The sequence below is a fragment of the Peromyscus eremicus genome, chromosome 8a (genome assembly GCF_949786415.1).
Source record: "Peromyscus eremicus chromosome 8a, PerEre_H2_v1, whole genome shotgun sequence".
NCBI lineage: Eukaryota > Metazoa > Chordata > Mammalia > Rodentia > Cricetidae > Peromyscus > Peromyscus eremicus.
The window spans coordinates 55,596,529-55,613,230 of NC_081423.1; the positions used below are offsets into that span (position 1 = coordinate 55,596,529).

The following is a 16,702-nucleotide window of genomic DNA, read 5'->3' on the forward strand; positions in this document are numbered from 1 at the left end:
CCTGGCCATGACGGCAAGGCAAACTGGAAGGAACGGCCCAGGCCCCCTGCTCCCCAGGCCAAGCCCCCATGCTGTCCCCAAACCCAAGCACTCCCCGGTTTCTTCCCACCTGGTTCTAAATAACACAAGTGGTCGTGGGTTTCCAGGTCATCTGTCCAATAGCAGACGAATACAGGACTGTGAGGAAGCCACCAAGGAGCAGGGAGTCCAAGGAACACACATGTCCCAGAGCTGCTAAACATAGGGCCAGGCAACCCTCCCATCAGTTAGTTAGCTTTTTATCATTGTAACCAAATGTCACAGGGAAACAATGTAAAGAAAGGTGTAGGGCTGGAGAGATGGCTCAGTGGTTAAGAGAACTGACTGCTCTTCTAGAGGACCCAGGTTCAATTCCCAGCATCCGCATGGCAGCTCACAACTGTCTGTAACTCTAAGACATCACACCTTCATGCAGACATGCAGGCAAAACACCAATGCACATAAAAAAATAAATAAAATTATTAAAAAAAAAAAAAAAAAAAAAAAGAAAGGTGTAAGTGTTTATTGGTGCTCAGGTATGTCTGTGATGTGCCAAGGCAGAACATCACGGCAGAAAAATGTGAAGTTGCACAATTCTTCACCTCAAGGAGGCCAGGAAGCAGAGAGAGAGAGGTGGGGCAAGGAGCTAGGGACAAGATATGATTTCAGTAATTTCTGTCATCTCCCAGTAACAATATCAAATTATGAATCCATCACTTCTCAGTGATTGGACTCTCCAGCTGGACACCAATGGTCAGGGGGGTGGTACTTCATCTCTGAACCACAATGAAGGAGAAACGCTATTTACATGATGATAAAGCCAGGTACCCATAGGATGAGCTCCACAAGATACACCTTCACATATGGCCCAGAGGTTCCAGCTGTGAAGGCTTATACAAACACAAGGTATAATTGAGGACGGTAAGACCCTTCCTGAGCATCTGTTCCACAGCCTCTGATACCCTCCGTTGACCTAGGAAGCAGAGAGTTCAGCCATCTTTCCACATATAATGAGACTCAGAGATGCTAAGTCACTTTGCCAAAGAGGCACAGTAACTAAATAGAAACACCAAGCTTCAAGTCATAGACCTTCTTCCCTTTAAACACCAGACATCACAGCAACAGTCCCAGGTGACGGGGAATCTGATTCCTCACCCAGAGTAACATCTTATTTTCAGAGAGTGTTCAAACACCCAGTGGAAAAAGTCAACGAGGTAAAATGTACACATGTGTGCTATCAGTGGGAAAACACATTCTAAACATAAGCCGTGGATACAGCCCTTTCAAATTCAGGTCACAAACTTTTATTTTGCCTATTTCAGATTTGAAATAAACAAACACATTACCATCAATTACCACCATCATCTCATAAAAGAAAAATGATTTTAATGTCTGAAATTGTAGGCAGGACACAATTGCAGAGTTATGTGAAAAGCTTTGCTCTCAGCTAAAGACTTTTGCCGTCATAGGAAAGCATGTTACAGCATACACTTCCTCCCTGCCGAACATACTTGTTTTAGGCTTGAGTCGCATCAGCCAGGAAAGCCTCCAAGACAAAGATTTGATGGTTCTAAAATTCTTCGGCACATCAACTGCCATTCTTTCCTTCATAAAAATTTCCTCAAGGAGCAGGATACAATGACAGCTTTCAGCAATATAATTTTGACCAAAATCTATAATCATGAAATAAAAAAGACTTCACTGCTGCTGAGATGCAATTCCCCCCCAGGGAGTCACAGGAGATACGACGCATCCTGTCAGTTCAATTGTGTATGTGGGAACATGTGGAAGGGAGCTGTGACCAGCCTCCTGGTAACAAAGCCTTAGGTGGCTAGATCTCACCTCCAAACTACTGCTTAAAGGCCCAGAAGCAGCAAGTCATAATGGTACATGACTGTACTCTCAGCACTTGGGAGGCTGAGGCAGGAGGATTGCCAAAAGTTTGAGGCCAGCTTGGGCTATACAGGGAGACTCTTGGCTCTAAAATAAATATAAACAAACAAGAAGGAAGTCCCGCATAGATGATCTGGACTCTTCCTGCCTTTGTGTATTTGTATTGGTTGGTTGGTTGGTTGGTTTTCTACTTCTTGATGGTTCAACATGTTGGGGACTTCCTGACCAGTGAGACACTGGCAATCCTACACTGGCTAATTCAGACAGAAGCCAAACTTGCCCATGAATGTGCCTTTCAAAGCCAGCCAACCACACCCCAATCCACACCCAGCCTATTGTACCTAACACTCACCCACCACACCTGTCTTCCTCTGCCCTGAGGCAATCAGGGCCAGGTGCCAGGTAACTAGGGACCAGCAGAGTGAAAACCCTCAGTCATTGTTCAAACCAGTCCCAAGCTGTTTCCCCCGCCCTCCCCCTTTCAAGTGTGTCCACTCACCCACCCAACACACACACACACACACACACACACACACACACACACACACACACACACAAGCTGCAGCCAGGGCCAGGGCCTCGCTCACTCCCTGCCTCCTACTGTAGTGGCAGCTCATACAAATTCTGTAACCATTCCTTTCTATTACTGGCTTTAGTCTCCATGTCACCACTTTCACCTCCATGATATAAGACCCTGCAGGCACAATTTTAACTGCCCGTCTTTCCTGGCACCCTGTCCTTTCTCTGTGCCATTACGCTGCTCCTGACAGAGGCACTCATGACCATCAGCCCTTTGTCTGTGGCTCTGTGCATTGTGTAGCTGCTTGGGCTGGACCTCAGATTATGGATGCTGATGTTGATGCACCCTCCACAGAAGATCAGCCGAGGAGCGGGGAGCTTGAAGGAAGGCCCCAAGTTGGGGCCTGGGGAGCTAGGAAGCAAAATGCATTGGACCTCCCCAAAGCTCTAGCCACAAGCAGAATAGCAGGCAGGAAAATGAGGGGAGTTCTGAGCCCTTGCCCCAAACCCAGCCTCATATGGAAGTCAATATTACCCATGGGGAAGACAAGATTTGCCACGGGTGCTGCCCACCAAGTCCACCTGGTGTGTCCACGGGACATGTGACCAGTGTGTTGGCATGACCTTGGCATACCCAATCTCATAGTCGTCTTCCTAAGAAGACTGACAGAAGGAATCAAGACAGCCTGTTGTCACACACACACACACACACACACACACACACACACACACACACACACACACACCAAGAGCAGGAAACCCCAGAACTCAGTCCCAGGACTCCTGACTGAAGAGGTAGCCATTCGGTGCAGGGGTTTTAAGGAGCAGCTGTCCAGGGCCAGCGAGATAACTCAATGACAGAAGCACTCGCTGTACAAACCTGAACCTGAGTTTGATCCCCAGAACACATGATGGAAGGACAAAACCAACTCCAGAAAGATGTCCTCTGGCCTCACACATGCCCACACTCACACACACAATGACAATATCTGGAAAGTAAAACGCGTTTAAAAGGGACCATGCTCTGGAGCTCAGCCTTGAACGACCTCATGCACTCTTGGTCACCACAGGACCAACTATAACTGCTGGAAGGTGGCATTCAAATGTTGATGGCCACAAAGGCTCAAAAAGGCTGCCTCTCCAGTCCCTCCCAGTCTCCATCCTCTTGGTGAAGAGGACAGTCACCAGACTTTCAGTAATCCCCTATCAGGGCCATCAGCCTCAGGCCCTAGCTCCATCTCTGACACCAGAACAGCCCAGCATGGATAGCTTAGAAACCCCAGGGTCTCAGGAGAGCTGTCTAAACCCAGGCTGAGTGGCCCGGGCTCTCTACTCTTGCCCAGGACCTAGATGGGAGAGATCCTTCCAACCTTGGAGCTTTAAGTCTGAGAGGGTACCAGGCCCAGGGGACACCCCTATTCTAATGGAAGGAAAGGCTCTGTGGGGCCAGGTGTAACTCACGCTGCTTCTCCTGCAAGATGCTGGACGTGCACGCTGTGGCCCCTTCTCCTGTGAAAACAAGAAGGACATGAGCAGCTGGGTCCCTGCTCTGATGCTCCGATGCTGTACTCTACAGAAGAGCTGCTAACAGTTGCCACTACCGCTCCAGAGCCAGGGGCCGCAGAGGCATCACCCAAGTTTCCCACCCTACCCCACCCACCTCAGAGTCAGCCCTTGGCCTTTGTGTGTGACCCACCCCTGAGCCCCCACATGACACCATTGCTGAGTGTGGTTGGCTCCCTGGTGATGCCCTGACCTTAGCCTTCCTAGGGTTATCTTTGCTGGCTCCTCCCTTCTCCTACTTTATGAAGCAGCTGCTGATAGGTACCCTCTCTCCCCCTCACCCTGTCCTATGAGGGTCTGAGCTGGGCACTGTGTTCAAGCAACATTAATTAAACCTCTCCTTAGCCCAGACCTCCATCCTCAGTTTTGATCTGTGCATCCTGCTGCCTCTGGCTTCTGTGGACACTTCCCAGACACCTCACATTCTCCATGACTAGGACTTCCTGAGTAACTCTGAGTTGCTCCCCCCCTCCCCCCAAAAAAAAATGTGTCTGGAAAAAAAAAACTCAGTTCTCTAAGGAAGGGCCCAGGGCACTTAGGGACATCACCTCTAGGATCTCCTAGACCTTGTGAGGCTGCCCTGCCCCCCACCCCAACAGGACTCCAGGGCAGTGTCATCCAGGAAATGCCTCTGTCTTCCCAGCCAGTCCTCCAGGGCCTGCTGTGACTCTTTCTCCAAATGTGTCTGACTCTGCATTTGTGATCCAAGACACCATCCTCAGAGGCCCTGCTTCCACAGCCCTCTGCCTGCCCAAACTGCCTTCGTGGCTCATGTCACCTGGATCCATGTCTCTCTGGTTCTCTCCTGCTCAGAATAGAGGTCTGTGAGTGGAGAGAGCATACAGCTGGGGTTTGAAGGCTAGAATTCGGTTCACACCACTGCATGACCTGATGCACTTTCCTCTCCCTCTCCGGGATTCATTGCTACAAAACACTGAGGACCCAATGCTCTCTAGAGATCCTCTAGTTACTAAAAGCCTAATGGTTAGACACCTGCTGTCCTTCACTTACTGTGTCTATTGGGGCCAGTTACATAGCCTCTATGTCAGTCTTCTGGAATTGAGGATCCCACTGGTACCTTACTCAGAGGGTCCTTGTGTAGTGTGAGTTATCAGAGCTCTTAGAACACAGGCAGGAAGCTAACAACTGCTTCATGAGGAGTGCCCGTTTTTGTTGTTGTTGTTGTTTATTTTTGAGACAAGGTCTCATTGTGTAGCCCTGTCTGGCCTGGAACTCTGCAGCCCCAGGCTGGCCTTGAACTCAGATATCTGCCTGCTCTTATCCTCCCTCATGCTGAGATCAAAGGTGTGCACCTCCATGCCCAGTTTGCCCTTACTGTTTTATTTACCGATTTACATGTGACAACTGGCTCATGACTTTGTCTTTTGTCCTCATCATAACACAAGGTGGAGCCAGATGGACATAGCCAATGGCTAATGTGGGCATGGCTCAGAGTGCTCCAGGCCCAGTGGCAGGATAGAGCCTGCAGCAAGAAGGATCCAACTGGAGAAGAGAAGCCTGGGCCTTTATGGAGTGGTCCCCACCCAGCATGATGAGGTGGCCACAGACTGGGTCCCAGGAATGAGAGTAACCCAGATGTAGACGGAAACCAGGGAAGACTCAGCATGAGAGAGCAATGATAGGTATCCCTCTTGGGTACCGTCTGAGGCCACAGAGCATGGGTGCATCTGGGCAAAGTCACTTTCCCTAACACAGAAACGAGGTCACAACTCGAAGTACACATTCTGTTTCCCTGCTCACGGTGCCAAGTGCTGTGGGTGATACAGAGATGAAGAGCAAAGTGTGTACAAGGCAGGAAGAAAATCTCTGCGTGGAGCACGGTGCTGAATGCAGTCAGCCATGACGGATGGGGGGAGAAGGGAGTGGGGGGTTGCGGGGGGTGGTGGGGGCACTTCTCCTACTGAAGCCCCCAGCAGAGCCATGATTTGAGCTTCCAAGAAAAGAGAAAAGGGCAGGGCGTTGCAAGCGGTCAGCAAGCACCATACTCAAGGCATGCCAAGTCCAGGGGAGGCAGGATGCGGGGGTTGGTGACCCTGGGCAGGAAGCCCAGTTATATGAATATAATAGGCAAGACAGCCAAGCTTTGGTGCAGAAACCACTTACAATATCTCCCACACCCCAAGCTCCTGCTGCTGTCTATGGCACCCAGAAGCAGCTACATAATTAGCTGGGTTCTAGGCAAAAGGAGCAGCAATGGCTCTGCCCAGAAAGCCAGAAGAACAGCAAAAGTGCCGACTTTGTTCTGAAGGTTCTCCACCTGGGTCTGCCGAATGCCAGCGTGTGCTCCCTCATGCTCAGGGTTCCTTGCAAGCAGAGCAGTGACGCTCGATGGCCTGGGACCCCCACTCCCTGGCTTACAAAACACACGCTGGGAGCCCACCATCTCCCAAGTCCTCCCCTGCTAGCCTCTGCCAGTTACTATGCATAATGGCCAGCTGGCGAGTGGAAGGATACGCCTGCCCTCCAGTGTACCTGCTGTCCCCAGCTAGGACTGACAAGAGTCCTCACCCTCTAGGAAGGGAGCACTTGCTTCCTGGATAGGATGGGCAATAGTTTGCTCCTTCTGAGTTACATTCGGGATACACTGTGATGCTGCCAGCCTAGGGAGACACAGCAGATGGAAGCACCGGTCCCCTACCCTGCCTGTGCCCAGGCTCCTGTTGGAGGGAGGGGAGAGGTGGGACAGGACAGCCAGATAGGACTGAGGAAGGCCAAGCACCCATCTCGGGAGGCCTCAAGGTGCTGCAGCACAGGACCACATCCAACAAAGCCTCAGCCTGGGGCACGTGACCTGCAGACTTCACTCACAAACCGCAACATTGGAGACAAAATAATTCAGAACCGGGAACAGTAAAGCCCAAACAAAGGGCTCTTTGGAGCATTGGCACAGCCCTGACCATAATTTAAAAAATGCCTTGGCATTTCTTACACACCCACCAGATAAGGGAGACCATTCTGGTTCACCACCTCTGGGTTCTCCCACTAGACGACAGAAGTTCCACACCTAGACTCTTTATGAGCTGCTCTTCCCATTTGGTGCTTCCGTGGCCACAAAGCAAGCACAGTTTGAGCTGGGGCAGGATTTTTCACCAACAAGATTATCTGATGAAGAAGTGGCTCAAGGCCCTGAGAGTCTCGCTGCTGGGGAAGCTGGAGTGTAGAGAGTGGGAGAAGCCAGGAGGCCCATGACCTTGAGATACTGGATGCTAATAGATTTGGAGAAGGGAGTGTTAGGGAAGGAGATCAGAGACAAGCTCAGAGATCTCACAGCCAGCCAGAAAGCATGGCTACTGCTATGTAAACTCAGCAGGCTATCCCTGGGAGCACAGGGCGTATATGTCCTGCCCTGTGCTTTCCAGACCTAAATAACGGTGCCTTCCACCTATGTAAAATAGGCCCCCTTCACAGATAAGGAGATGGAGACCCAGGGGAGCTCCATCACTTGGCCATAATGAGGACTTCTCCTTCCCATTACCCTGCCTCTCCCTCTTGTAATCTCTAGGCTGTAGCTTCTTTTTTTTTTTTTTTTAATTTTTGCCCGCATGTATGTCTATGCAACACTTGTATGCCTGGTACCCATAGTGGCCAGAAGAGGGTGTCGGATCCACTTGGACTGAAGTTCTAGACAGTTGTGAGCCACCATGTAAGTACTGGGAATTGAACCCAGGTCCTCTGGAAGAGCAGCGAACATTCTTAACCTCTGAGCTATCTCCTCAGCTGTAGCTTCTTGAGAGGGCTCAGGTGGTGGGGGGGTGGGGAGCATGTCTTTGAGGCAGAGAGGCTGAGAGTGGGTAGAAAGAGAGCAGAAAGGGGACTCTCAGCAAAGGGTGTTAAGGCCGGCCAGTGTTTCCTGCAGACAATGATGCTGGATTCAGGTACCCAGTAAGACTGATGAGGACACTGGGGAAGGAGGCCAGAATGAGTCTGCTTTTTGTTGTTGACATTTTGTTTTCTCTTTATCAATTTTGTTCTTTGATATTTTACAGATATATACAATGCGTTCTGATTATCCTTGCCACCTACCCTACCTTGTCTCCCTCCGACCCCTTGTTTTTTGATAGAGGGCCTCACTATGTTGTCCAGGCTGGCTCAGAATTCAAATCCTCCTGTCTCAGCCACACCATCACCATCACCACCCAGGGTGCTAGGATTACAGAACTGTCACCACAGTGGGCCTACCATCCACACTACAAATGATGTATATGGGGGCCCGGGGGAGGGCTGCAACAGCGGCAGGCTGGCCTTTTGCCTGCTCATCCCAGACTGGCTTTATCTCTCCTCAGAGCCGCCACCGGTGGCAGAGGAATCATCTAAGCTGCGGAAACCTGGTTTCCTGATTAGCAGGCTCCCAGGACGTGGGCCATTAACCAAATGTGCAGCTGGCTCAGCGTTGCCTAAATGAGACCCCACTTGGCCTGGAACTTTCCAGGGCCCCTGGGCCCAACCACTTTGTCTCAGCTTAAGCTTGCTCCTATCACAGGAGCTGCAGGAAGCATTCACAAGCCGAATAGTTTATGCAGAGAGGGCTTGGGGCTGGGGTTGGAGATTGAGGGCTCAGGGCAGGGGTTGGAGGCTGGGGACTGAGCTAGGAGCTGGAGTCCCATAAATCTTGCCTTTCTCAAGTTCACACAGTCTGGGGAGTTTGGCCACAGCATCTCCCCAGAGAAGACACTTCCAACCCTTGCTAATGACTTCCCAAGTGATCTCTTTCCTCTTCCCACCCATCTTCCAGAAAGCCACCAGCTCCCTCCAAGAGACAAAATGTGTAACTGTGAACCGATCTCTTTCAACAAACACACATAACAAGAGAAACCATGCCCTGCACTCAAAGGGAGGTTGTGTGGCTGCTGGGGAGGATTTCAGACCCTGGAGAAGGATCTGGGAATTCTCGATCTGTTCTTCCAGGGCATGGGATGCTAAAACTCCTATTTGCCCTATACTCCCCTGTTCCTGGGCCTTCGAAGCCCTAACAGGCTCAGGCCAGCTGTTAGTTCAGTTCATGAAGGAGGCTGGCGAGGAAAGACCGACCTGCCCCTCCTAAACGGCTACTCCCCAAATGCTGAGCACTGCTCAGCTGCAGGTAGTAGTTCATTACCCCCAAGCTCTAGCTCCCAGTGACTAGGTCCTGGGGTGTGCCTTTGGTCCTCCACATTGCTTTTCAGAATTAGCTCATCTCATCGTTACCCTGCTTAAAACATTTCACAGACCCAGGGACATTCTCAAGGAAGCTCCTATTCCTCAGCCTACCTCTACAGGACCTTCGGCTTCAGCTTTCTTTCCCTGCCTCCTCCCCAAGACTCTCCCATTCCTTTTTATTCCCCATCTAATGTCTAACACCTCAACTTCAGTGAGAATGAACTTTGTAGGCCAGGCATGGTGGTACACCACTGCAATCTCAGCAAGCAAGACACCCAGGCAGAAGTGTCTCCAGCTCACAACTAGGCTGAACTACCTAGGGAGACCCTATCACCCCTCCAAAAAAAAAAAAAAAAATAGGAAAGAAAAATAAGATGAACTCCACATACTTCCCAAACCCCTCTGCATCTCAGACCTTTCTCCTCACTTTACACTTGTTCCCTTTGTCTGTTCTGCCTTCCTTGGTCTATCCTGGCCCCAGAACAGCTCCTTAGCCCCTGGACTCTCAGCTCCATGTCCTTTTAGCTCTCTCTTTATTTCACCCCATCTTATTAGAGCAACTGGTTCTTTAATAAGTGACCTATAACAGCTCCAAGTGGGCTGGCAGATGGGAAATCAATCAAACCTGAGGCTCTTCCAAAATGATCTACACTGACCAGCACAGAGTCTGCCGTACAGTAACGTGTGACTGAGTGAGGGCATGTGTGGCTGTGTGAGGACACCTGGCTTACTCTGCTTTGGGGTCAAGAGGGACTTCTAAGTCAGACTGTGGAAGGAAAGTGTAAACCCAGAGAGACACAGCTGTGCTTAGATGGGCAAGGGAAGGGCAGGTAAGCTGTGCTGGGCAGGGCAGACAGGACGAGGCTGGGATCTCAGGGCAGCTTCCTAGAGGAAAAGCCCAGGACAGTACGAACTAGAGATGAAGCGGGGAAGGATGATGGTGGAGGTGCTCCAAGGGGATCTGAGCTTCAACAAGCTTACGCCAACCTTCTCCACTGACCTAGAAACACAGAGTGATTGGAGGAGGAGGGGAGGAATGCCTAGGCCGTCAGAGGTGATCCTGATATCTCAGGCCTTAGCAACAGTTTGATGCCTCTCTTTTAGTGTCTTTCACGATAGCTGCTCAAGGATGCTTAATTCCGGTAGTAACGGAGAACTCACTAGCCCTGGGAGATGACAATTGTGGGGAACAGGGATGGTCATGCATGCCAGGATGGGGGCTTTATGTTTCATTCTGCAGGTAGCAATGACTCAGTTCCCACTACCGCCTCAGCACAATGGTCCTGCTCTCCTATTTTTAGGAACATCACAGAGGTCGAGAGTGAAGGCAGTAAGTTGATTGCATGACCCAGACTTTTTCCTCTGCCCAAACCTCTACAAAGAACACAAATTATTTCCATCTGACTCTCCAGCAGCAAAGGAAAATAAGAAGGAGTGTCTTCTTAAAACCAAAACTGTGTATAAGCACCCCCCAAAATAAATAAATAAATAAATAAATAAATAAATAAATAAATAAATAAATAAATAAATAAATAAATAAATGTAGAAGGCAGGACCCAGGGCAAAATGGAAGCTTAAATCCCCTTATTCAAAACCATTAAGGATTTCAAGATGGCAACAGGAGAGCATAACATGGACTGTGGACCCTTCTCAGCATGGAGCCAAATGCCCAGAAAGCCAGCTCAGCAGAGAGGCAGGCCTAAGCTCAGCTCTGCAGGGGAAGGTCTGGGGCATGTGGAGGAAGCTCAGAGAACACAGCAGGCTCAGGAGGAAGCGCCAGAGCCCCTAAATTCTGCAAGAAGTTGGACATCCACAGTGGATGAGGCAGTGCAATGAGCCTGCCCTGAGCCCTGCGTGTGCCAAGCAAAGACACCTGTCCCTCTATGTGAGAAAAGGTGGACATGTGAGGGAGAGGACACCCTGAGAAAATGGAAATATGCAGGAGGGATAAATTGGGAGCCAGTCTACTCACCCCGTAGAGATTCCTAGTCCTCCCTAATAATCACACGGCAGCAGGTTGTGCTAAATAGACAGTTCCCATCACTCAGAGCTCCGCTAACAGGCAGCTACAAACAAAGTGGAACACCAAGCCAAATGTTGCTAAACATGAAAGGAAAGCCAAAGCTGTGCAAAAAAAGATAGCAAACTCAACGACTGGAACACAGCGAGTAGAGGGAAACGGGGCTGTGCAGCCCCAGAACCAGCTCAGCATCATAATCCTTAATCACTCTTAAGTTTGAACATGCAGCAGAGTCCCTTAGAGGACTAGTTAAATCAGCGCCTAAACGCTTCTAGAATTGGACTGGCTCTGTACGGTCGGGTGGGACTCCCTCCCTCACATTTCTGACAAGTCCCCGAGTGATGGTAATGCCATTGGCCCAGAGACAACTCTTTGGAAACCATGTGTCTAGATGCAGGGACATAAACCAAAGTTGTGAGTGAACAGCTGGGGAGCAGTGCTCTTTGCAGAGATGGGGGCAGGGAAATTTATCAGGGATACCTAAACACTGACTGCTTCTTTCCCAGCAGTGATGATGTGATTGTTTAGAAATGAAAAGAACCCTGATCATAGATGGCTCTTAAGGGATAGCTCATAGACTATTAGTGTAAATGATTCTGGAAGATATGAACCCTGAGCATAAAAGGATAGCAATATGGCAGAACCGGTCAAGAGCCTCAAAAGGTTACTCAATGTATAAAAATTAAATATACCAACGAGACAGAACAAAGGATGAAAAACACATAAGCATCTCAACAGATGAGCATAAACAAGCATTTGGCAAGACTCGATACCTTCAAATACTAATAATCCCCAACAAGCTAGGAATGTGAGGGAACTTTCTCAGCCAGATGAGGAGGGGCACATTCAAAAACCCCAAAGAGATGGCTCATCAGTTAAGAGCACATGTTGCTCTTGCAGAGGACCTGGGTTCAATGCCCAGCACCCACACAAAGATTCAAAACGATTCATAACTCCAGTTCCAGGTGATCTAGCCCCCTCTTCTGATCTCTGCAAGCACCAGGCATGAATGTGGTACAAAGACATACATGCCACAAAACACCCATTCACATAAAAATCAATCAATCCAATCACTGCAATGAATATATGTAATGGTAAGAAATTGTAAACATCCCCAAGTGGTCAGGAATAAGACAAGACTCTGCTCTTCCCACTTCTATCCAACATTATTCTCTTGAGGACCGAGTCAGGGAAATTAGGCAACAAGGAGAAATAAAATGTAACCAGACTGGAAAGAAAGAAGCAAAACTACCTCTATTTGTAGGTGACATGATCTCATGTATAGGAAATCCTAAGGACTCCTTCTCCTTCAGCTCTTACACACACACACACACACACACACACACACACACACACACACACACACAAAAGAATCTATCAGGTTTCAGGATACAGGATCAACATACAGGGTCAGTTGCATTGCCACATATTTGCAATGAATGGTCTGAAAATGAAATTGAGGAACAATTCCAGTTACAATAAAAGAAAATATTGAGGAGTGAATTTAATAAAGCCAAGTGCTCAGACTTGCTCATTGAAAACTATAAAACATTGCTGAAAGAAAGAGGGGGAGCCGGAGAGATGGCTCAGGAGGTAAGAGCCTTTGCTGTGCAAGTGCAAGGACCAGATTTCGAATCCTAGCGCACGTGTGAAAAGCAGAGTATGGCCACGTGTGCTGCAGGAGGCAGAGATAAAAGGAATGCTGGGTTTGCAGGCAACCAGCTTAGCTCCAGGTTTAGAGAGAGACTCTGTCTCAAGGGAATAGGACCCCTGACATCCTCTGCTAGCCTCTGTGCATATACATGGGCATATACCACACTCTCACAAACACACATGCACATGCACACATTAGTTTTAAAGAAATAAATAAGTTAAAGAAGACCTAGGTAAGTGTAAAGACATTCCATACTGATGTGTTAGGACTGATAATGCCATGAAGGTAAGACCTCCAGCGCCAGCACAGTCCCAGCTGGTCCCTTTGCAGAAATGAGCAATCTGACCCTAAATTTCATATAGGAATACAGAGTAGCCAGAGATAACTTGCAATAGAAAAACAAGGTTGTTGGTGTTCCACATCTGATTTCAAACTTACTGTAATGATACAGGACTCCGTGGCACATACCTATAAGCACAGTAAGATGGAACATCTAGAAGTAAATCCATATGCCTACGACCAGCTGACATTGACGAAGATGCCCACGCAAGTCAATAAGGACAAAAATCTTTTCAGCACATGGTTCTGGGACAACTGGTTACCTATGTGCAAAAAGAATATAGCTGAGGGGCTGGAGAGATGGCTCAGTGGTTAAGAGAGCTTGCTGCTCTTGCAGAGGACCTGAGTTTGGGTGCCAACACCCGTACCAGACAGCTCACAACCACCTGCAATTTCACCTCCAGGGGATCTGACGCCTTAGGCTCCTTTACCCAGAGACATGCACAGATACACATAAAACTTTCAAAATGAAAAACAGTTAAGAATAAAGTTGAATCCCTACCCCATATCATACACAAAACAAACTCCAAGTACATTAATTTTTTAAAACCCTAAATATAAGAGCTAAAACTATAAAATTCTTAAAACATATAAATCTTTGGGCTCTTGGGTTAGGTAATAGTTTCTTAGGTATGGTACCAAAAGCACAGACAATGAAAGAGGGTTATTTGGACTTCAAGAACATTGTAAATCTTTGTGCTTCCAAAGACACTGTGGAGGAAATGAAACAACAACTAGCAAGAAAGTATTTGTAACTCGTGTATCGGGCAAGATGCCAGTGTTGGGGGTACATCGGAAGCGCTTACAGCTCAACAGAATAAAGGCAACTAGTAGGCAAAGGGTTTGAGAAGAAAGTTTAAAAAAAAAAGCAAATGACCAATAACCACATGAAAAGTGCTAACATAAGTAGTCATGAGGGAAATGAAAATTCAAAGCACTCACTGGGAGGCAATAACCTAAAAAGCAGAGGATATGAGCCTCGAGCATCAATGAGGATCTGGAGACCCAGGGCCCTTTCATGTCACCAGAGGGAATGTGAAATGGGCGGCCGCTTCGGAAGACTCTGGCAGTTCTTCAAAAAGTTAAACAAAATTGCCATGTTGTACAAAAACTCTAACTCGTAGGTATGTGTCAGGAGAGTTGATTGCACGTGGACACACACACACACACACACACACACACACACACACAAAGACAGAGACAGAGAGACTGTGATTCACAATAGCCAAAAAGTGAAAACAATGCCTATCAACTGGTAAATGGATAAGCAGAATGTGGCATGCCTGCACCACGGAGTAACATGGAACCATAAGATGCAATGGAGTACTGATATGTGCTACAATATAGGAGAGGCTCAGGAAGTGATGACGAAGGACAGAAGTCAGACACAAAGAGCCGCATCTGCTCGATTCCACTGACAAGGATAGGTGTGATTGCTGAGCGGAATGGGGTTTCTTTGGGGGGAACAATGAATGTTCTGGAACTAGGTAACAGTGATGGCTATACACAGACATATAAAAACCACCGTGGTGAACACTTTGAAAGAGTGAATTCTATGGCATATGAATTATACCCCGGCTTAAAAATAGAATTTGGCAAGAGGTATTTCACTTGGACAGTGTTCACAGCAGCTGCACGGTCCTGAGATAATGGAATCAGATAGCCACTACCCTGTGCAGTAATCTCACTTTTAATCCGTGGCTAATTAATCATGCCTCAAGCGTGTGGTCTGTTCTCACCCATCCCCAATCAACAGAAAGATCTGAAATTTAATAGAGCAGGCAAAGGGAACTTCAGAAAACATAGAATGAGCCTGTGGTCTTGATGACTCAATGCCAGGTTGTTAGGCAAAAACCAAAAACGATGAGAGCATAAGAAAGTGGAAAGATGATTGCTGGGAGCAAAACCAGCTCCACAGATGCCGACAGAAAGCACTGAGGAGGAGAAAATGGACAAGCTGCTATTGAGAGCTGAGGAAAACCATCCAGAACTCAAACAGAACCAAGAAATGAGAATACAGACAAGTTAGCCAGATGTAGTGGCATATCCATTTAATCCCAGCACTTGGGAGGCACAGGCAGGCATATCTGTGATTTTGAGACCAGCCTGGTCTACAGAGTGAGTTCCAGGACAGCCAGAGCTACATAGTGAGACTCCGTAAAAAAAAAAAAATTGGCATGGTGCAGGGGATAAGGACAAGTTGAAACGCAACTACAAAAATTCCTGCGTCAGTCTAGCATAAGCATTGGAAGGACAAACAGGAAAAATGTACTTGAATTGAAGGAACAATGAAAAGGAAACTTCCCAGCAATGATCCACGTGCCAGCGCACAAACAATGCCAGTGAATCTCACTCAGAAAGTATGAGCAGAAGGCAAAGAGGGAAACCCTGGAGCGTTGACAGCTTCAGGGACAGAAACGCCAGGTTATCCACACAGGGATGAGGATTACATTTACCTCCAACTGCTCACCAGAGACACTACATGCACGGAAGCCACTGACAAAGATCGCCTGGATGTAAGTGACGTTGCATTTAAAGGCAAAACAAAGGCATGTTTAGAAACACCAGGACTGTGGGACAGGCCAGTTGGCTCAGTGGGTAAAGCTGCTTGCTACCAAGCCTGACCTGTGTTTGATCCCCAGAACCCATATGGTAGAAGAAAAGACCAGACTCTCAGAAACTGTCTCCTGGTCTGCACACATACGCACATACAAACAAATGTTTAAAAATGTAAGTTTTTAGAAATACAGAAAAAGGATATGTAAGAAATTTGGTTATGCCAATCAAAGGCATTTAAAACGTTGAAGGTGTACTGGTTAATATGTTTAACCTAATAGGTGGAGAGAAAATACAACCTACAAGCAGAGGAATTTATTTTTAAAAACATGTATGGAAGCCTTGTGTGGTGAACACATCTTTAATCTCAGCACTAGGGAAGCAGAGGCAGATGGGTCTCTGTGAGGCCAGCCTGGTCTATAGAGCAAGTTCCAGGACAGCTAGAGCTACACAGAGAAACTCTGCCTCAAAAAACAAAAACAACACAAAAATTGTATGGAATATTCAGAAAGGGGGGGAAAACATGTACTAAACGAGACAGGACTTCAAAGGAATAATACTTAAAAAACAAACATTTTAATCACAAGGTACTGAAAATTGCAAGTTAACAATAAAAAATAATCTATATACCAAGATTTTGGATACTCATTGGATCAAAAAAAAAAATGGAGGTTTTGAACTCCTTGGGCATGACTGAGTGGGAAGATTCCTTATTCAGATCCTGTGAGATGGATCAGTGGGCAGGATATATGTTTTGTGGTGATTGAAACTTGAACAATTGGGGAGTCCCCTTTAAGGAAAAAAAAATCATCAAAAGTTTGATGTTTGCAAAATTAATCTCCCGCTGGAAAAGTAATCTCCCCAATGCCTCAGAAAGGACTGGTGAGTGTCTTCTGTTCTCTCTAAATTGCATCACATGGAGAATAGGAGGGGAAGTCATGAAATAAAAGCAATATCAACTTATATAAATTAAATAGAAAAAA

General features: G+C 47.6%; 1 protein-coding gene across 5 annotated transcripts in view; it reads right to left on the reverse strand.

Moving 5' to 3' along the window:
• Pitpnm3 (PITPNM family member 3) overlaps window positions 1–16,702 on the reverse strand; it is a 106,495-nt gene that overhangs the window by 42,068 nt on the left and 47,725 nt on the right. For all 5 annotated transcript variants that reach the window (XM_059271110.1, XM_059271109.1, XM_059271107.1 and 2 more), the window contains one exon: window positions 3,892–3,939. In XM_059271110.1, coding sequence (XP_059127093.1) covers window positions 3,892–3,939 — 48 coding nt within the window. The remainder of the gene's footprint in view (window positions 1–3,891; window positions 3,940–16,702) is intronic.